General features: G+C 48.8%; 1 protein-coding gene and 1 long non-coding RNA gene across 8 annotated transcripts in view; one reads left to right on the top strand and one right to left on the bottom strand.

Annotated features, from left to right (window-relative positions):
• The window catches only part of NSD2 (nuclear receptor binding SET domain protein 2), a 104,209-nt gene that overhangs the window by 41,009 nt on the left and 41,877 nt on the right, over nt 1-21,323 (top strand). For all 7 annotated transcript variants that reach the window (XR_005659975.1, XR_003758875.1, XM_029063146.2 and 4 more), the window contains exons 3-10: nt 6,935-7,094; nt 8,915-9,081; nt 9,591-10,076; nt 12,819-12,963; nt 14,193-14,270; nt 16,254-16,372; nt 19,045-19,126; nt 20,554-20,678. Coding sequence is in view for 5 of the 7 variants with exons in the window: in XM_029063146.2 (XP_028918979.1) it covers nt 6,935-7,094; nt 8,915-9,081; nt 9,591-10,076; nt 12,819-12,963; nt 14,193-14,270; nt 16,254-16,372; nt 19,045-19,126; nt 20,554-20,678 (1,362 nt within the window). In the remaining 2 variants the exon portion in view is untranslated. The remainder of the gene's footprint in view (nt 1-6,934; nt 7,095-8,914; nt 9,082-9,590; nt 10,077-12,818; nt 12,964-14,192; nt 14,271-16,253; nt 16,373-19,044; nt 19,127-20,553; nt 20,679-21,323) is intronic.
• Nucleotides 18,026-20,419, bottom strand: LOC114811202. Its single transcript, XR_003758877.1, has 2 exons — nt 20,301-20,419; nt 18,026-18,206 (listed from the first exon to the last, which is right to left on the bottom strand). It is a non-coding gene; the product is annotated as an uncharacterized LOC114811202 (long non-coding RNA).

Genomic DNA, 21,323 nt, shown 5'->3' with positions numbered 1-21,323 from the left:
GTCTGGGCCTGGGGGTGGTCAGAGGACCTGTGTTCTAATCCATGCTCAGCCACCTTTCTGTTGTGTGACCTTGGGAGAGTCACTTCTTCATGACAAGTTACCTCATCTGTCAAATGTGGATTAAAACATGTACTCTTGTGGGGGGCAGGGACTCTGTCCAACCTGATTATCATGTATCTACCCCAGTGCTTAGTACAGTGCCTGGCATATACTAAGGGCTTAACAAATACCTTAAACATGTGCGGCACCTTATCTGGGAATTTCACTAAAATCTGGTGTGTGCCCACCTTCTGGGCCAGCGCAAGGGTCCTCTTGGCTAGTGTTTCTGGTGTCAGAAAACTGCTTGTGAAGCTCAGATTCCTGGAGCTGGCTTTCTGTGGTGCTGAATCTCCTACAGAGCGCCCCACCCCACTGGATGGCTTTGCCCAGCGCCCACCAAACTTCTGATGTGTGCGGGGGGAGGTGGCAAGTGTTGTGTCAGCCTCGTTGGAAGGAGCTCATCTTCCGGGCCAGGATGCGAATCCTGTCCTGTGGGAATGGACTTGGGGGACCAGGCGGCAGTCGGCAGCCAAGGCAGAGGACCTGCCACAGCCTGGATTTGGACGGGGTTAATAAATGGTGGTATTTAAGCACTTATTATGTGCCAAGCACTGTTCTAAGTAGATACAAGGTAATAAAGGTTTCCCATGTGGGGCTCATAGTCTTAATCCCCATTTTACAGATGAGGTAAATGAGGCAAAGAGAAGTTAAGTGACTTGCCCAAAGTCATGCAGCTGACAAGTGGTAGAGCCAGGATTAGAACCCATGATCTCTGACTCCTGAGCCCATGATCTTTTCCACTAAGCCAAGCTGCTTCTCAGCCATGCTGCCCAATGCTTGAGAGGAGGACCCTTGCTGCCCGACTCTGAACAAGACGTGCCTGCCAACTCGTCCAACTGCTTAGTACAGTGCTTTCCACTTTGCCACCATTCAATAAATATCATTGATTGATTGATATAGGTTTCCCACTCTGCTCAGGTCTAAAGAAACCAATTATCTTAACATGAAGGGAATAGTGAAACTCGGTTTTGGTTGGAAGTTGGTTTGCACTGAATGCTTAGAAAAATGGTAGTCAAATTTCTGCAGGATCCATTGATTATGAAAAACCTGCCATCTTGGAGACCTAAGCTCTCGTCCCGTCAGTAACTGCTTTTATAACAATTTTGTGTACCACTCTTCCAAGAGTGCTACTCTAGAAGTCTTCATAATATTACTACCCAACTAAACTTCATTTGGAGCCTTGCATCCTAATCAACCAGACTCTAACAAAGGGCGGAAAATGAAACATTAGAGTCAGGGACAGATCGATGCATCAGCTCAAATAATATTGGAGTCGTCGACGTTCCCCTTTTGGGCCAAATAAATCAGCACCAGAAAGAGCATTATACTAAGCATTTGGGAGAGTGTACTCAAAATATGGTAGACAGGATCTTTGTTCATAAGGAATCTACATGGGGAGACAGACGAGAAAATAAACTCCAGATAGGAGAAATGGTAGAGTGTAAGGACTGAGCAAAAATGCTGTGGGGCTGAGGCCTGTATCAAAGGGTTGAAGGGGTTCCATTCATGGGTACAGGTGATGCAGAGGGGAAGACAGGTAGGAGAAATGAGGGCGTAGTTAGGAAAGGCCTCTTTCAGGAGTTGTAATTTGAGGACCACACTTCAGAGAATAGTGGAGACTGCAATGACTTGGTTTATCTTGGGAGTCTGAACCGCTTTTTTGGACTCTCCATTCCTGCAGACTTGAGGTTACATCTGGTGTATAATACCTCCCCAGTCTCTCTGTTTCTCTCCCCTCCCCCCCACCGCCAGCACACACAAGAAGCCCCCCAGGACCAACATCTGCCAGAGTGGGTAGAAAGAGTGACAATGATTGCTCTTCTTGCTGATGCTGGGAATGGTTTGGGTTTCCAGTCCATCCATGAATGTTGTAATTGGAATTATTCTTCAGCTCTTTGGCCAGGGGACCCCTAAGGAATGGCCAATACCTACTCCAATCTAGATTAATCTCCTACTCCAGCCCAACTCACACACTCCACTCCTCTAGCACCAATTTACTAACTGTGCCCCAATCTCGTCTGTATCCCCACCATCCCCTTTCCCACATCTTCCCCCAGCTTGGAATTCCCTCCCGCTCCACATAAGCCAGAACATGGCTCTCTCCACCTTCAGAGCATTTTTAAGGTCACGCATCTCCAAGAATCCTCCTCAATTAAGCTGCCTTTCCCCCAGCTTGCTCTCCCTTCTGCGTCCTCTAGGCACCTAAATCTGTGACCTTTTGGACACTTGATACTCTCCCCAACCCGACAACACTTATGTACATTTCTTTAAGTAATATATTATTAATTCATATTAATGTCTGTCTCTCCATCTAGACTGTAAGCTTGTTATAGGCAGGGAAAGTGCCTGCTAATTCTGTTGTACTCTCCCAATCGCTTATTATAGTGCTTTGTAGGTAGTAAGCATTCAATAAAGATTGATCGATTGAATGCCACTCTGGGCCAACGGTTGACTGTGGACAGTTTCATTGAGGTTATGCTTACTCTTATTAAACCTGCCCCTTCTGCCCCTCCACTAGCCCAAAGACGCACTTGATGGTGGGGAAGCTGCCTCCAAAGTGGCAATGAGCCATCTCTGCAGCTCTTTTGTGGGCTGCATTGAGTATTGCTCTTGGGAATGGCATGTGCCAATTCTGTGGGCAGCGAAGCAGCGTGGCTCAGTGGAAAGAGCACGGGCTTTGGAGTCAGGGCTCATGAGTTCGAATCCCAGCTCTGCCACTTGTCGGCTGTGTGACTGTGGGCAAGTCACTTAACTTCTCCGTGCCTCAGTTCCCTCATCTGTAAAATGGGGATTAAGACTGTGAGCCCCACGTGGGACAACCTGATTCCCCTATGTCTACCCCAGCGCTTAGAACAGTGCTCGGCACATAGTAAGCGCTTAACAAATACCAACATTATTATTATTATTATTATTATTACCGTGATTTGATGTCAACCTTTTGGGCCATTAGGATGATCTGCCCCGTTTAAGCACTTAATATTCACCCCACTCGCAGCCCCCACAGTACTTATGGGCACATTTGTAATTTATTTATTTATGCTAATGGCCATCTTCTCCTCCAGGCTGTAAGCTCTTTGTGGTTGATCAATCATATTGATTGAGCGTTTACTGTGTGCAGAGCACTGTACTAAGCTTTTGGGTCGGTACAGTAGATCAGAGTTGGTAAACACATTTCCTGCCCACAACAAGCTTACAGTCTAGGGAGGAAGACGGACGTGAAAATAAATTATGGGTTCGGACATAAGTGCAGTGAGGCTGAGGGTGCAAATAAAGGATGCAAATCCAAGTGCAAGGGCGAGGCAGAAGGGAGTGGGAGAAGAGGAAATGAGGGGTCAGTCAGGGGAGGCCTCTTGGAGGAGTTGTACCTTCAATAAGGCTTTGAAGATGGCGAGAGTGATCATCTGTCAGATGTGAGGGGGAGGGAGCTCCAGGCTGGAGGCGTGACATTGGCAGTGGTTGGTCATGAGCTAGATGAGATTGAGGTACAGTGAGTAGGGTGGTTGTGTGCTGGCTGGGTTGAAGTAGAAAATCAGCAGGATAGGATAGGAGTGGGTAAGATGATTGAGTGCCTTAAAGCCAATGTTAAGAAGTTTCAGTTTGATGTGGAGATGGATGGACAACCACTGGAGGCTACTCAAGGAGTGGCGAAACATGGACTGAACGATTTTGTAGAAAAATAATCCGATCAGCAGAGTGAAGTATAGACAGGAGTGGGGAGAGACAAGAGGCAGGGAGGCCAGCAAAGAGACTGCAGTAATCAAGGATGGATAAGGTAAGTACTTGGATTAATGTGGTAGCAGTGTGGAGAAGAAAGGGTGGATTTTAGTGGTATTCTGAAGGTTGAAATGAAAGGATTTAGTGACAGGTAGAATGTGTGGGTTGACTGAGAAAGATATTGAGGATAACGCCAAGGTTTTGGGCTTGTGAGACAGAGGATGGTAGTGCTGACTACTGGGATGAGAAAGTCAGTGGGGAGGATGGGGTTTGAGCAGGAAGATGAGGAGTTCTGTTTTGGACATGTTAAGTTTGAGATAATAATAATAATGTTGGTATTTGTTAAGCGCTTACTATGTGCAGAGCACTGTTCTAAGCGCTGGGGTAGACACAAGGGAATCAGGTTGTCCCACATGGGGATGTTGGCGGAACATCCAAGTTGTGATGTCCTGAAGGCAGGAGGCTATGCCAGAGTGCAAAGAAGGAGAAAGATCAAGGCTGGAGAGGGAGATTTGGGAAGCATCCATAGAGGTGGTAGTTGAAGCCATGAGAGCGAATGAGTTGTTCAAGAGAGTGGGTCTAGATGGAGACTAGAAGGGAACCCAGGACTGAGTCTTGAGGGACTCCTGCAGTTAAGCCATCGGAGGCAGAGGAGGAAATAGAGACTGAGAATGAGCTTCCAGAGATATAGGAAGGTACAGTACCAGAAAAGCCAAGGTTAGATAATGTTTCCAAGAGAAGAGGGTGGTCCACAATGTCAGAGGCAGCTGAGAGGTAGAGGAGGATTTACATGGAGTAGAGGCCACTCGATTTGGCAGTCAGGCAGTCTTTGGTGACCTTAGAGAGGTGAGTCTCCATGAAGTGAAGAGGGCAGAAGCCAGATTGTAGGGAGTCAGTGAAAGAGTTGGAGGGGAGGAAGTGGAGGCAGCAGGTGCAGAAAATTTCCTCAAGTAGTTTGGAGAGGAACAGTAGGAGGAAGATGGGGCAATAACTGGAGGGAGCCATACGGTCAGGGAGTATATTTTTAGGAAGGGAGAGACATGAGCGTGTTTGAAAGCAGTGGGGAAGAAGCTCCTGGAAAGCAAATGGTTGAAGATGGAGTTTGGGGTGGAAAGAAGCTGGGGTCACTTGCTTTGATAAGGTGTGAAGAGATGGGGTCAAGAGGAGCATAAGGAGGGGGTAGGTTTGGAGAGGAGGAAGGAGATCTTTTGAGCTACTTCTGGGAAAGATGGGAAAAGAGGGCTCAGAGGAGGGAGAAATTGGAGAGAAGTAGGTGTGATTTTGGGGAGATCATGCTTATGGTTGCTATTTTCTCAATGAAGTACATGGTCAATTTAGTAGGGGCAAGAGATGGAGAGGGTGGGAGGTCAGGGGAGCTAAGGAGGTAGTTAAGTGTATGAAACAACTGGCGAGGGCATGAGACACGGGGGTCAGTAAGAATGGAGAAATAATATTGCCGAGTGGAAAGGAAGGCAGAATTAAAGCAGGTGAGGATGTCTTTGAGATGAACGAGGTCAGCTAGGTATCTGGATTCTGCCAGCAGTGCCCTGCAGCTCGAGCACAGGAGCAGAATGAGCGAAGCGTGGAGGAGATCCAGGGTTGCAGGTTGATGGTATGAGATCAGTGGAGGGTTGGGGAGTGAGGGAGTTGAATTCAGTAGAGGGGATGGTGTTGAGGCCATCAATTTGTATGTCAAGATAGTCTGGTAATGGATACCAAATGGGACACGATAACTTGAGAAAATTGGAAGGGGGTCAAAAGACCAGAGGTCTCTGTAGGGGAACAGGACAGACCGTGCCTCCCCCAATTAGGCTGTAAACCCATCAGTGGGCAGGGACTGTCTCTATCTGTTGCCGATTTGTACATTCCAAGCACTTAGTACAGTGCTCGGCACATAATAAGTGCTCAATAAATACTATTGAATGAATGAACTCTGGGGTGAGGGGTGGGTGTGGAAGAGAAGGCAGGTGAGGAGGTTGTGGTGGGTTAGAAGAATTTTCGAGTTGGTTTGAGCAGGGATTCTACAGTGACCGGAGATGATTAGATTGAGTGTATGTCCAAGTTGGTGAGTGGGTGGGGGGGGTGGAGCAGAAAGTCAGTAGAGTTGAGGAATGAGTGGAAGTGTTGTTGGGGACATCCACATGATTTTGAAGTCCCCAAGGATCCATGTAGGGACGGAGGAAGAGAGAAGGAAAGTGAGAAAAGGATCAAAATGGTTCTGAAAGTTGGAGGAGAGATCTGCAGTGGGTGGTAGGTGACTGAGTCTAGTAACTGGAGTGGGTGGAAGAGGTGGATGATTTGGGCTTCAAAGGAAGGGGAATGGGGAAGATGGGATAGTGCAGAAGCAACACTGGGGAACGAGGATGAAGTGGATTTCTCCCCCTTTCCCAGTGGGTCTTGGGAGTGGGAGGTGAGGAGGCCCCCTCTGATGAGAGCAGCAGGGCAGATAGTGTCATCTGGAGGCAGCCAAGTTTCAGCGATGGCGAGGAGGAACGGTGATTGGGTCAGGGACAGATCGAAGATGAAGGGAAACTTTCCCATGATGGAGTGGGGTTTCACGGGCTGCATTTGACTAATAATAATAATAATAATAATGTTGGTATTTGTTAAGCGCTTACTATGTGCCGAGCACTGTTCTAAGCGCTGGGGTAGACATAGGGGAATCAGGTTGCCCCACGTGGGGCTCACAGTTTTCATCCCCATTTTACAGATGAGGGAACTGAGGCCCAGAGAAGTTAAGTGACTTGCCCACAGTCACACAGCTGACAAGTGGCAGAGCTGGGATTCGAACTCATGAGCCCTGACTCCAAAGCCCGTGCTCTTTCCACTGAGCCACGCTGCTTCTCAGCTAAGCTTTGGGGAGGTGTTGGGAAAGGGATTGGATGGCAGTGAGTTGACATGGGCCGGCGTTGAGGGTAGGAGGGCTAGGGGCTGTGCTGGGGAAGGAGGACAGGGAAGGAGCAAGTGAGGCAGGAGGGAATGTATCCCCCAACTCTGTCGTATTGTTCCAAGTGCTTAATACAGTGCTCGTCACACAGTCGTCACTCAGTAAATACCCTTGATTGATTGAGAAATTGATCTGGATTTTCCCCCCCTCTTTATTTCTTTTCATTGTTCAAAGATTCCAGCCAAGAAAGAGTCAAATCCAAACGCTATCAAAGAGAAAGACCATCTGTTGAAATACAATGTAGGAGATTTAGTCTGGTCCAAAGTATCTGGTTACCCTTGGTGGCCATGTATGATTTCAGCTGATCCTCTTCTCAGCTACACTAAGCTAAAAGGTAGGTGTTTGTGTATGTATGTCTGCCTGTCTGACCCTGCCGAGCCATATTCCTCTCTCCCTTCTCCCTCGTTCCTGCCGCTATTGCAGGTCTCAGGCCGCCTTGGCACTTTCCAGGTGGGAGGGGGAATTTGTTAAATTGATTTATTTTCACTTTAAGGGGCCTCTACTTGGTTCTTTCCCCCAGGAGATGAGCCCTTCGGTGGCCTAACTCAAGTATGGGTATGTCCCTGGCTAACTGGGCTGGGGCGGGAGGAGTCGCATTGAAGCAGAAGCTGTTTAAGCCTTTGGCCATAATTCGCTTTGTTCCCTGCAGGTTTCCCTTTTGGGTAAAAAGAGATGTCCAAAATTAAGGCGCCCATCCAACTCGGAAACAGGGCTTTTTGGTCATGTGTTGGTATTTGTTAGCCATTTTGCTCCTGTGAAACTGCTCTTTCTGCTTGTCTTTCTGGCTTTTAGGTTGAAACGAACTGTAGAAATCAGTGAGTGTACACGCTTAGTCAAAAGGTCTTGGCAAGCCCCGAGTTCCTTCCAGCCTGCCGATTCCCCGTCCTCCCTCTGCAGAGATGCAATGCCCAGGCTGAGGCTTTGGCCCTCGGGCTGGTCCCGCCCCAAGGAGGTGGGACCCCTGGTCGGGGCCACCTCCAGGCCCATGGGACCCCAAGTCTCATTTTGGGGCTGAGGGAACTAACTCTTGGGGCACACTGGTGGCCCTGCCACTGGCCCCCACCCCTTTCACCAGGCCCAAGGGGGAAGAGCCAGGGTTTCCTGAAAATTCCCAGGGGCCACTGTGCCGACTTGTGGCGGGCCGGGATCTTTCCATATGTTTCAAACCCGAGTCCTCTGCGTCGGTTTCCCGAGTCACTCAAGATTGCCTCGGGCCTGGTGGTCAGCGACGCTTCTCCTGAGCTGCTTTGGCAAGTGGGAGGGATAACCAAGGAAGGTTCCCAGGTGGAATTATGACCCCCCCCCCCCCTTGACAATTTATGTGTTTGAGGGTGGGGAAGCCTCCGTTTCTCTGTTATGCCGGCTCCCTCTTTTGAGCCTTAAGCTCGTGGGCTTGACTCTGCTGGATGAAAAACCAAAGGTGCCTCCTGGCTGATCAGCAGCCGGGAACAGTCACTGTCTCCCATCTGGGTTGGTTATTTTGTTTTGGCAAAGATGGGCTGGTGATCGGTATCCCCAGCAGCCGGGACTCACTGACTTGGGCATTGGGAAGTTTAGTGGGCCTCTTCTTCCTGCTGCTCTCAGCCCCACCTTCCTCCACGGCCATCTTCCAGGGCAGTCCTCAAGCTGCTGTAGCCCCAAGATTACTTTCTCCAGGCCAAATGCCTTCCTGCTATTTTGAACCCACAAGCTTCCGACTGAGGCTTTGGGTACGTCGGTTCCCAGCGACCAGAGGGGCAGACGCCTTGGGTGGCAGCTGGGACCCAGCAGCCACTGGGCTCGCTTCCCCTGGGGGTCTTGTGGACCTCAGCCCAAGGAGGTTTCTGTCTCTCCTCGCTCCCCACCCCTTCCAGTGCTGGTGCCAGCCCTTGGGAATGCACCAGTGGGTGCACTTGACCTCTCACCTGGAGGCAATAGTGTCTTCTTGGTTTCTAGAGAGTACTAGACCTCACCTGGCTCCTGCCACACAGCTGCCACTTTGGGAGTGGTTTCAGGGGTCTCCAGAGGAGGCCCCCTTTCGGTAGCCGATGGCAAAGTTGGGGAGTTGGTTGGTGGTGCCGTGGCCATTTGGCCCAGTTTCCTGAAGATTGCCCCGAAGGGCTTTCTCTCCTTTCATGACCTGTTGTTTTTTTCATTTGGTTTTCGACACCTCAGGGCAGAAAAAGAGCGCTCGCCAGTACCACGTGCAGTTCTTTGGAGATGCCCCGGAAAGAGCGTGGATCTTTGAGAAGAGTCTCGTAGCCTTTGAGGCAGAAGAGCAGTTTGAACAGCTCTGCCAGGAAAGTGCCAAACAGGCACCCACCAAAGCGGAGAAGATCAAGGTGACGAATGTTTCTTGAAATCTCCCCCTGCCCCCACCCCTCCATCCCCCTTTCAGGCAGACACTGAGGTGACTCCGTTCAATTGTAGGTTAATAAATGTCTTCTAGAATTAAGAATTGCTGGCTCTCTTAACTGTTGGTAGTGGATCGTTGGCTGTTTTGATCTTTACCCTGGCATCTCCTGCGACCACCTGGCCAGTTTATCATCCGGTCAAGCAGATAATGCCTTATTGCTTATCGGCTTGAGGGTTCACGGGGTAGGTTTTCTAGGGGGGCCATTTTTCCTCTGTGCCCTTTGCTTCAGGATAATCCTACCTAGTTGGAGACTGTCCCTCCTAAAACCGCTTTAAGAACTTGTTTGAAACGCTGTGCTGAAAGAGCTCAACAAGTCTTCGTTCTTCTTTTGTGTTTGCGTAACTTTGTATTTCTGCCAAGTGCTTTACCATTTCTCTCCTTCCCTCCCCCGCTCCCCTCTCTCTCCCCCCCCACCCCCTTTTATTTTTTTTAAAGCTGTTGAAGCCTATTTCGGGGAAATTGCGATCCCAGTGGGAAATGGGTATCGTTCAAGCAAAGGAAGCTGTGGGTATGACGGTAGAAGAGCGGAAAGCCAAGTTTACCTTTGTCTATGTTAGGGACCGACCTCAGCTTAATCCTCGAGTAGCTAAGGAAGCTGGCATTGCTGTGGATCCCATCGAAGCCTCCGAAGCCACCGTGGATGCCAGTGCAGAACCCGCCCGGGATCCAAAGGCGGCCAGAGAGCCAGGCGTCCCCGTCAAGAGGAGGCGGCGATCCAAATGGGCCGCCCTCAACCAGGACCACCAGAGCGATTCGGGGAATAGAAACAGCACTCCTTCAAAGGCCCCCGAGCTGGCCGACTCCAAGAGAGGCGGGGCATCCCCCGGGGGCAGGAAGAAGGCAGTGGCGGCCACGCCGCGCAGCCGGAAGGGAGATGCAGCGTCTCAGTTCTTAGTCTTCTGTCAGAAGCACCGAGATGAGGTTTGTGTCTTCCCCGTGCCGGGAGCCTTTTGGCAGATGGTCAGTCTGTCAATCAGTCGATCATATTTATGGAGTGCTTACTGTGTACGGAGCACTTTATCCGGTGCTTGGGAGAGTATGACGTAACCAAGTTCTTAGACACATTCCCTGTCCGCAATGAGCTCACGGCTTCTGCAGGGGAAACTTGTCCACCTTAATGACGAGGTGCGATTGGTTGGGTTCTAATCCTCTTTGGGACTCCATCTCCATCGCATGCCGTCTTCCCCCCCCCTCCGCCCCCCCCCCCCCCCCCCCCATTGTCTCTGAGCAGAATACAATTGGTAGTCCTCTATTCTCTGAGCTCATTATGGGCAGGAAGCATTTCTGCTAATCCTGTTGTGCTCTCCCAAGCGCTTAGAACAGTGCTCTGTACATAGTCAATGCTCGTTTAATACCACTGATTGATAGTAAAATCCAGGGAACCACCATTTCGATCCTTTTAAGAGACGAACCCAGTGTCCTTATCAGCTAGTTGATCCTGGGCAACCTGCAAGAGCTGGAAAATTTTTACGCTCTCCAAGTCTGCCCTGCCTCCAACCTTCCCCAATCCATGTGATCCTCAGAAGGATCTCTCTCGGGCCTCCAGGAATCCATTCTGGGACCCCAGCAGGTGCCCTCGTTTCCTATTCTTTGGGTTCATGAGGCCTGCGTACTTTGTCTCTACCGTGACCTGTTCCCAACTTGGGGGTCTGGGTCACGGGTGGGGCAGGCAGAGACGGAGATGGACACGAACTGGGGAGTTGAGGTCAGAGGGTTGGATCTGAGTTAAGGGGTGCTAGAAGTGAAACCCATGCCCTTGGATGGCCAATACAGAAGGTTTTTTTCCCAAAAACCTGCACTGCTGCTTTTGTGTTGCGGGGGAGGGACGGGTATTTGCTAAATGCTCACTCTGTGCTGAACACTAGGGTAGTTACAAGCTAATCAGGTTGGGCACAGTATGAGTCCCACCTGGGGCTCATATTATTAATCCCATTTTACAGATGAGGTAACTGAGGAAGTGAAATGACTTGCCCAGGGTCACTCAGCAACCAAATGGCAGAGCCTAGATTAAAACCCAGGTCCTCCTTACTCTCAGGCCTGGGCTCCATCCACTAGGCCACATTGGTTCTTGTGGCAAGTAAAACATTTTACTTACCTTCCCACAGGTAACCAACTTGGGAAGTATTCAGTGCGGAGAAAAATGTAGTGGTTTCTCTTGCATCTGCTTAACATTAGCCCCAGGGACCTGTCAGATTTCATCAACTCATAAACAGTCCACCAATCAGTGGTATTTACTGAGTGTTTACTACAGATCCGGGAGAATATGATACAATTAGTAGATGTGATCCCTGCCCTCAGGAAGCTTACAGTCGAGCGCAGGACACAAATCGCAGGTAAGGGAAAGCAGGATTGGCCCAGTGGGTGTCCGGTGGGAGGAAATATGAGGTGGAGCTGAAAGATTTATCAGGGAGAATTTAGTGGTAACCCTTTATGGGTTTTTGAGTGTTGTACTCTGCCCCCTGTCTCTCCCCCACAACAAATCTGGTGGTATTTGTCCATTTTCCAAAGAGGAAGACTGTCCTTCTGTTTTGATATGCGTCTTCATCTTTCTTCCGAAACAGGAATGTCACTTTGTCAGTTTCTTGGCCCATTCACAAGCAGTGGTGGCTTAATCAATGGTGTTTACTGTGTACAGATCTCTGCAGTAAGCACTTGGGAGATGGCAATATAACAGAGTTGATAGGTTCCCTGCCCACAAGGAGCTTACATTCTGGATCGGGGCTTTCTTGGGGAGTCGGGGTGGGCGAGTTCTGCATGGGAAAGGAGGGGCACATGACGTTCCTGTGGGCTCCCAAGTCCAGACTCTTGCCTTAGAAGAGCAGGCGCTAGGAATATGTGCCGTGGCTTGGTTCAGACACTCTCCCAGGCGGTCAACAGGTAGTAGTAGTCAGTTCATCACTGGTGTTTATTGAGCGCCTGCTGCATGCAGAACACTCTATTGAGTCATGGCCCCAATCTCTGCCCTCAAGGAGAAGCAGTGTGGTCTAGTGGATAGAGAACACGGATTTGGGAGTCAGAAGGACCAGGGTCCTAATCCTGGCTCCATCACTTGTCTGCCCTGCGACCTTGGACAAGTCACTTAACTTCTCTGTGCTTCAGTTAACTCATCTGTAAAATAATAATAATAATTGTGGTATTTGTTAAGCACTTACTATGTGCCAGGCACTGTACTAAGCACTGGGGTGGATATAAGCAAATTCGATTTGGGTTGGACAGTCCCTGTCCCAAATGGGGCTCACAGTCTTAAGCCTCATTTTACAGATGAGGTAATTGAGGCACAGAGAAGTGAAGAGACTTGCCCAAGGTAACAGCAGACAAGCGGCAGAGCCAGGATTAGAACCCAAGTCCTTTTGACTCCCACATTAAGAATGTGAGCCCCATGTGAGGCGTGAACTGTGTCCAAGCTGATTAGCATGTATCTATCCCAGCACTTAGTGCAGTGCCTGGCACATAATAAGTGCTTAATACCATTTATAAAAGAAAGGGAGGAGGGGGCCGGGGGAATCGACAGTCTGGTGGCAACTGAACATCCTTGTTCTCTCAGGTCGCTATTGCCAGGCTGATCAGAGCCCAGACCTGAAATTCGAGTCCCCAAGGACTCAGTTGCTCTTGACCCACTTTTCGGGGTGCTGCTCTCCATAACGTGGATGTTTTCCTTCCCAGGTGGTAGCCGAACATCCAGATGCTTCGCCTGAGGAGATAGAAGAACTGCTGGAATCGCAGTGGAATATGCTTAGTGAGAAACAGAAAGCTCGCTACAACACCAAGTTTGCCATAGTGACCTCTCCCAAGTCTGAAGATGATACTGGTAATGGTAGAGCGGTGCTAGTGTGCGCTAATTCAGTTTTGAAGGCCGAGTGAGAGGTCGCCATTGAGCACAGAGATTGGCAATCTGCAGGGCAAGCAGAGCTCTCGGTTTCCCAGTTGGACTGCTTGGTCTCTGTGCCGAGAGCAAGACGAGGCAAATGACGGCAATAAAAAAGAATCCTTGAAGTCTACGTTTCTTGCTCGTTGTTGCCCCCAAGTTGTTCCGTGTAAATCTACTGTTTTGAGATCCCAGGTTTCTCATTCTTCATTCTTCTTCTGCCCTTAAGCAGCTGCTCCAATAGACATTGCTTTTACTGGGACTTGGGCTGGGGGTAGGGTGTATGTTTGTATGTGTGTGCGCACGTGCGTGTGTGGGTGTGTAGTGGGGGAAGGTGGAGATCAAAAGCACAAGTTAATTTCCTGGAGGCAAATTTTTGCAGAGAGGCTTTCGAGTAATTATGGGCAACTTCTGTCATTCCTTCAAGTAAGCCAGGCAACCATCACCTCAGAATGGAGACGTTCCCAGCCTCCAAAAGTGTTTGATGCCATGTAGCAGGCTGCTCCCCCTGCAGCCGTTTCAGAGCTTGGGGACCTGCGTTCTCAACACACCCCATGGTCTGGTCTGATCTGGTCCACGTGGCTTAGTTGCCCCGGTGCCCGGCCGCCGTCTCTTCTGAAGTCACATGGCCTTCCATCGGGAAAGGCACGCAGGCCTGGGAAGTCGGACCTGGCTGGCATTTTGACCGAGGTCCCGCCACGCTCTGAGAGAACCACCTGGGCTCATGGCCACGTAGGAGAGGGCTGCTGTTACTCGGTAGTCTTTGGGATTTGTTTTTCGTTTGGATGAGGTTGGCATGGTTCCAGGAGCGCCTTACTTGAGAAGAAAAAAAGTACTGAGTGTAAAGTTGGCATAGTGCTTCTTCCAGTTGTCTTTGGCTGCTTGAACTCCTATACAGAACCATAAGAAGGCCTTTGGAGAGGGATTTGTTTTTTCGTTTGTTTAAAAATAAATAAATAAAAGGCAAACTGAAATTTGATGCCTTGCTTAGGGCAATGACAAGAATGAGGGTGTTTCTGAGAGACCAGATTAGAAAAAAATCAAATATACAAAGATGGCGCGCGCGTGTGTGTGTGTGTGTAAAAATCATTGTGTGAAAAACTGTTTTAAAAGTAATTGTCAAATGATTGAATTATCAGTTTAAAAAACCAAAACATTCTGTATCTCTCAAGGTTCGTCATTGAAGAATATTGGAGAGGCCAAACGTAAAGTGTTTCAAGATTCACCTAAAAGGAGATCAAGATCCAGAAGTAATTGCAATTTGTATTCTGTACAATTAGCTCCTCAGTAGAGATTAACTGTATCTTTATGTAAATTGTCCATATACCATAACCTCCTCCTTTTCTTTCTTCCTTTTTTCTCCCTCAGATGTTATAGTTCGGATTTAGGGTTTCAACAGATTCCAAATTGTGTGTGAACATTGTAGTTCTGAACCTTATTCACCTTCCTATGCTTTTAGCAAGTAATGTAATTAGTGTAGTGAGAAGTTTTTTAGCTTGTGATTGTCTACTGTTCTCCGCAGTTGGAGGAAATTCACTCTAGTTGCCCTTCCCTTCTTTCCAGCCCCTACCGGGAATCATACCCCAGGATTCCCAATACCAAGCCTACTCCCACTCTGGAGGGTGAGCTCTGAACTCTGAGAAGAGCTGGCGTGATATTTCAAAAACAATCTTTTAAAGCATAAAAGCACACCTTGTTTTAAATTGGAAACTGAGTCTACCACTTTGTTTAAAAGTTGAAAATTGTGCGCTGAAATGATCACCTTTGAATTTCAATCCCTTAACTCTTAGCAGTGTTGTGTAGTTAAATGTTACATCCCCGACATCCCATTTTAGTTTCTTAAGGCTGCTTCTGGTGCATCTCCTCCTTTCCCAATAGAAACTGGCTGGAATTTCAGCACACCTTTGGCCCCCAACTTCTGGGAAGCTGAAACAAACCGAGAGGTTATTCCTGAATCTGAGCCTCCTCTTTAAACTTCCAGTTGAAAAATTCTTTAGTGTGCCCCTAGCGATATTGGAAAGGATCCACAGATTCAAGAAAGCTGGTACAATTCAGAGCTGAGCTCAGTTGCCCTGTCTCACCGCTCGGGGCCTGAGAACAATGATGTCTAGCTAGATGCTGAACATCTGTTGAATCTGGCTTCTTCCCAGCCTGGCAGTGGTGGGCGGGGGTGGCAGCCCGTGGACACTGTGCCCATGACCAGATCCTGGGGGGCTTTTGGGGACCAACAGGCTGGTGGGGACCCAGCAGTGACAGCCACATCAAAGCCCACATCAGGCCCAATTTCCTTGTATCCACCCCAGCGCTTAGTACAGTGCCTGACATACGGTAAGACAGTAAGTGCTTAGCAAATGTCTCCCCCACTCCCCAGCTGGTAGCCAAGGCCCGGACTCAAAGACGCTTCTGGCCCCCGATCCCTTTCAGGCCTAGGTCCTGTTCCAGTTGTCGTCCCCTAGCAGCTTTGGGGAGCCCCAGCCTAGCGCTAACTTGAGAAACACCTCATATCTAGCAGCGTGGGTTGCATCATGTCCCAGGGTAAATTGGAGGGGTGTAGGCGTTCATGGGTGACCAGGTTTCTCCCAAAGATAGCTGTTGGTTGCCTCTTGCCCATCTTGGGGCAAAGGAGGGGGCCTGACAGATAACTCGATCCAGATTGCAGGTTTCTAGTATGTTTCCAAAGTGGCTGGGTAAACTTATGCTGCTCTGTAGTGAGGAAGAAAGAAATATGGTATTCCAAAAGAGATGTCTCTTCATTGCTTCTCGAATCTAGCTGTCAATTGGACAGGAGCCAGTTGGGCAATGTCTTCAGCATCTAGTTCATGGGTATTCCTAGGAGAACCAGAGACTTTACTAAATGGAGGTGTAGAAGGCTCTTTACTCCCCACCCCCTTCACCCAAGTGACGTGGTAAAACCGCTGTTAGTGGTAAAACCGCTGCAATTCTGATGTGTGAAAAGTTGCCTCCTCGCTTTAAAACCAGCCGTGTCTGTGTAGAGTACTCGATTCTCTTCTGTTCGGGATCATTGTCACATTTGATATGTAGACGTAACATCACAGGATCCTGGGAAATAGCCTAGTGATAATAGTGGGGAAGGTTTCCCAGAGATTCTCTAAGTACTTGTAACTCATCTGAGTGTGTTGAAATCGACCTAGGTACTTTCACGTTAACTTGTAAGTGGCCTTTCGATTCTTTTTCATGGAAGTTTCCCCCATCCCCCTCCCCCCCATTCCAAGGTAACTTACATGGGAAAAAAAGAAACCATACAAAGAGGACACAGGACCCTACAGAAGATTTTGAAGTTCAGGAAGCACCTAGGAAAAGACTCAGGATGGATAAACACAATATTCGGAAGGTAATTATGCTGTTGGTTTGTTTGAGTCATTGCACCCAGCACCGGTCCCTGTTCTAGTTCAGCCTATTAGCATTTTCATTTTCTGATTGACACAGAAACTCGCCACAGTCACTGTCGGGAAGTGATTCGGGGTGTCATGTTCAGCGAGGGGAGCTGGGGAGGGTGGCGTAACTGGGTCTCGGCCTGGGACGGTAGGAAGTGGTACGCTGGGGAGCTGGCGTGATAGGTGCTCTGATTCGTGGCAGCTCTCCCCCCCCACCGGTTTTGAGCAGGTAGAAGATTCTCTCCATCGTCAAGTAGAGAAGAAAAGAAACGTGGTTTCAAGAGGCCAGTTCTAATGCCTGATAGATTTTACTTCCCAGAGTTTAGTGCCATCTCTGACTTGGCTGCGAGAGCAAGATATCTGCCCACTCTTTGGATCTAAGATCCACAATTTTGACTCGAAGTTCACACTCCATTGTAGTTCAGCAAGGCAAGCCTGACTTGATGGGGGTCTAGTTTTAAATGAATAAATTGCTTCTTCTCTCACCATCCAGTTGAAGATTGGGCTACACAGCCCAGCGCCTCCTGGTTCTAGAGAGCTGAGGATGTGTGGTGGTTTGCAGCCCCCGCCCCCTTCACATACACCTAAAGAAGGGAATCCTCTGTGCTGTACCAACTGAGCTCCTGCTGTGGCAAAACACTCCACGAGCACTTGGGTCAATATGGTAGAATTAGTAGACCAGACCCCTGCCTCAAGTAGCCAGCAACCTAGCAGGGGACAGAGGAGCAGATTCCCTAAAAACGTGTGACTTTCTGTGGCCCTGTTAATACACTCATTGCTTGGGAACACATCCATGTCAAAGATGAGTGTGGCATTTTGGTTTTCTTCTTGTTTTGTTCCACGATGCCCCTCACTTCTCGTCTGGTTTTCCTCCGCCTTTGTCCTGCATGTACCAACTGACATTCAGAAAGCGGGTTTCTAAGTCATACAGAATGCAGGCCGGACCTGGGTTATCCACCCTTAACCTGATTCGGTATAGGCCCCTCCAAGAGTATCTGTCTGCTTACTACTTGTGGATGGCTGATCTCATTTTGTGGTCTTCTTTCTCCCAGATATAAATTACTGCAGGCTGTAGTACTCCTTTCACTCTCCCTCTTAAGGTCATGGATAGGGAAAACTCTTGGGCCGGACCCAAAAGGACCGTTGATTTAATCTCAGGCCCTGCTTGCTCACATTTGCCCCTTCTGCAGCGGATTGCATCTGGGGGAATCCTGCCTTCCCCAAATGCGCTGTCCAGATGGGGTAGTTAGTGGGCAGGGGCCACTCCCCTCTCTCCCAAACTTGAGGTCAGTGAGGAATGAGGAAGGTCAGGCCTCATTACAGGGATGGGGGGCAGAGGGCACCTTTCAGTTTTGTCCCTGGTATTTGGGAAACGAGGGCCTCTGGAGCAGCCCCGACCCATTGGGCTCAAAACTGCTGTTTGGGCATGGGGCAAGAGTATGCCTTAAAGAATGACTCAGGCCCCGTGCCTCTCTGTGCCCTGTCTCCCTCAGAGAGAGCAGGTGATCGCAAGAGCTTAGGTGACAGACATTCCCGGAGTTTCTTTGAATTATCTGACGAAGGGCGGCATCAGTGAGAACCTGCTCGCTCCCAGAACTTGTTGGCACAAATTGAACTGAATCAGGCAAGGAAGTTCCTGTTTTCAAAGACAAGGGAGAACGTAATCAATCAAGAGAGATGGTGTCTGAGGAAGAGGAGCAAGGATCCAGGTCTCATCCCCAGGATGGACAGTAGCTCGATTCACAGAATCTTTCCCATCTTCTGTTGATCTGGTTGTCTTTCATCCCGAGGCTGTTTCAGATAGAAAAATCCCCAGGGCAGGGATGGAATATAGTGTGAATGACATTGGAACCCTTCACAGATGTGAATTCTTTCTTACTGCAAGTCTGCGACATGTGCTCCCCCTTTCTCCCCCCATACACCCCCCCCCCCACTATAAAATGGTCGGTGGTTAGAGGCACTACAGCCTAACAGAGAGACACAACTTTTCCTTCTCTTCTTCCACTTCCCAGCTTCCTTTTCCCAATTCCAGAATGCTTGATGCTCTTTGGCACATTTGTATGGGACCCGTTTCCACCCTTGAACAATCCCCTCCTAAACAATGGAAACACTTGCTGAAGTGAAACCAGAGCAAGACTTAAACAGGACTTGTGCCCTTAGCCAAATGGATTGGGGCCCCAATTCTGTGACTGTCCAAGTCACCACATGTTGAAGAAGAATGGTCAACATTTTCCAGGAATGGCCATATGGATCTAGCCTAGGTGGTGGCCCTGATTCCTATGGAGCATCCTGTGGCTGCTTGCCTGCCAAATGTGGGAACCAGATTGGCCATTTCTCCGCCCGGGTTTCCCTTGGCCCCAAGCCTAGATCTCCCGGCCAAGGTGGAGTGGATGGATTTAGCTTTGGAGGCTGATTGCCTCTTGAATTGAATTTTTTCAAAAGGAGCCTAAAACTGGGGAAAGCATTAGTGATAATCATCCACACTGAACATATTGCCTGAACTTGAGCAAAGACAGTTCCTTCATTTTTGCCCTCCTAAAAAATTGCCCACCTCTGTTCAGTCACTCACATATTAGGAGTCTTTTATTTTTATTTTTATTTTTCATTTTTTTTTTTTTTTTTGTAACAGAGGGAGACAAGCAATGACAAAACAGCCAAAACAAACTCTTCTAAGGTCACAGACACCACCTCCTCACTAAAGAACCAGTCAGGTAATGTGGTCAGAATGAGTTTGAATGTCACTTTTCAGTAAACCATTTTCATTTAAGCCAGTCGTTTAAGCCAGCTACATCGGGTGGCTCCTTCCTCTTCTCCGGGGCTGCTCTTGGGCTGATAACTACCCACTCCTGGGCCCGCACCCCGTGGTTGAGTTTGGGTGAGTTCTGTGTAGTTTGAATTCGGTAGAGGTTTAATTCTGGATTCGGTGGGGGTGCGGTTCAGTTCTAAAATGATTTTCGGGAAGGTTTTTTTGGTCTTTTTGTCATCACTCACACACACGCACATGCACCCCCCCCCACACACACTGCATACACCCCATAATAATAGTAGTAATAATAACTGTGCTAATTGTTAAGCACTTACTGTGTGCCAGGAGATGTGCTCAATAAATGCGATTGAATGAATGAATGAATGAAAGGCACCGTATCAAGCGATGGTTTAGATAAAAGGTAATCAGATTGGACACAGTCCTTGTTCCACATGAGACTTACAGTCTTAGTCCCCCCTTTTACAGATGAGGTAACTGAGGCACAGAGATGCGAAGTGACTTGCCCAAAGTCGTACCCCAGACGAGTGGCAGAGCCGGGATTAGAACCCGTGTCCTTACTCCCAAGCCCGTGCTCTATCCACTAGGCCGCGATGCCTTTCCCCATATTCCCCTATTGAAGTTGCGGACTGCTGATTTATAGTTTCCCCACTTGGGGGCGCCCTGGGTGTGGAAGCCAATAGAGGGCATAATGAGCCATAAATATGAAGCAAAAAGAACAAATGTAGTGGTCCAGCTCTCTCTCTTCCTCCCCTCCATTTATATATATAAAATTCCCTTCCAAGCAGCTCAGGATAACACACCCTTAGGGAAGGAAAAACCTGTAGACGTGGGGAAGTCAGGTGGGTCACTCATGGGGAATTGTCCCTCCTGCCGCTAGCTGGTGCCCCTGGCACATTCCTGCTACCTGTGGGCTGTCAGCAGGTGCTAGTTCAGAACGGTGGGTCCCTCGTCACCGAGAAGTCGGTGACGATTTCACAGCTGCGATCGGCCATTCCGGTTCCTGTTCTAACTTGGAACCGGCACCCTCCACCCTTTTCCAAATGAACCCTGCCAGGGCAGTTTGAGGTTTTTTTGGAGGAGGTGGCTTGTACTGTTTTTTTTTTACTTTGGTGTCTCACCTTAACAGCAGGGTATGGTCCATGTCCCCTTTGAGGTGATGCCCCTTTATTTAGCCAGCCAAATGGGGGAGTTTTCAAACGAGGAGTCGTCTTCGCTGCCCTTACGTGTCTCTTTGAAGAGTGCGTGGGCTCCCGTTGCTATGAAGGAATCCGGAAGACTCACGCAAACAAACCCTTCGGTTGCGAGGGAGGACATTGGTTTAACATGTTTCCAGTTCCAAACTTCACTTTGTAAACCCGAATTATTTTACAGCAACGAAAAATCTGTCCGATGCATGTAAACCACTGAAGAAGCGAAATCGAGCTTCAGCTGCAGAATCTTCAACTCTTGCGTATAGCAAAAGTTCATCTCCTTCAGCTTCCTTAACTGAGAATGAGGTAAAAAATCAATAGTGGCATTCACATGCCAGCCGTTTAGTTACCCAAAGTTTTCGAGTGTGATGTAAAAAAATCTATTTTTAAGGAAAGATCAGACTTAACAGATATGACTCGGTGCTCTCATGGAACCTAGATGGCTTAGAGCTTTTGTCTCTGTGAACCCAGTGACTTCGATGCGTTGTGAAAAGTCATTCATTTATTGTAGTGGGAAGCCCATTCGGGTACTTCAGGTAGAGCGATGCGGTTTAATTGTACTGAAAACCTCCGTACGTTTTAGAGATGTACTTTTAGAAACCAAGTAAAATGCCAGTGTGGTGTGTATTTTCTTCTGGAAAGATTTTCTGTTCTGTATCCTTCCTCATTGATCACCTTCATGGGAAGTCTAGGTGGTCAGTTTTTTGGAGGGGAAGCCAAATTGGCTTTGGTTTCCGTATTTGGGCCCGAATGGTCTCGGACGGTCTCCGGAGCAGAGCCCCCGGGACCCCGGTAGTGGGATGTATTGTACTGTTTCCGCGGGATTCTCCGTGGCTTGGACAGTACGGTGTGCAGACAGCAGAGGATGTATCTTCTTCATCTTGAGAATCTCCTGGCCTTAGGTCCGTTAGTTTGGTCCTCCACTGAGATTCTGACCCAAATTAACTAGGC

This window comes from Ornithorhynchus anatinus, chromosome 4, assembly GCF_004115215.2.
Source record: "Ornithorhynchus anatinus isolate Pmale09 chromosome 4, mOrnAna1.pri.v4, whole genome shotgun sequence".
NCBI lineage: Eukaryota > Metazoa > Chordata > Mammalia > Monotremata > Ornithorhynchidae > Ornithorhynchus > Ornithorhynchus anatinus.
Note: the sequence above shows the minus strand (reverse complement) of the source record. Positions and strands in the feature narration are given on the sequence as shown.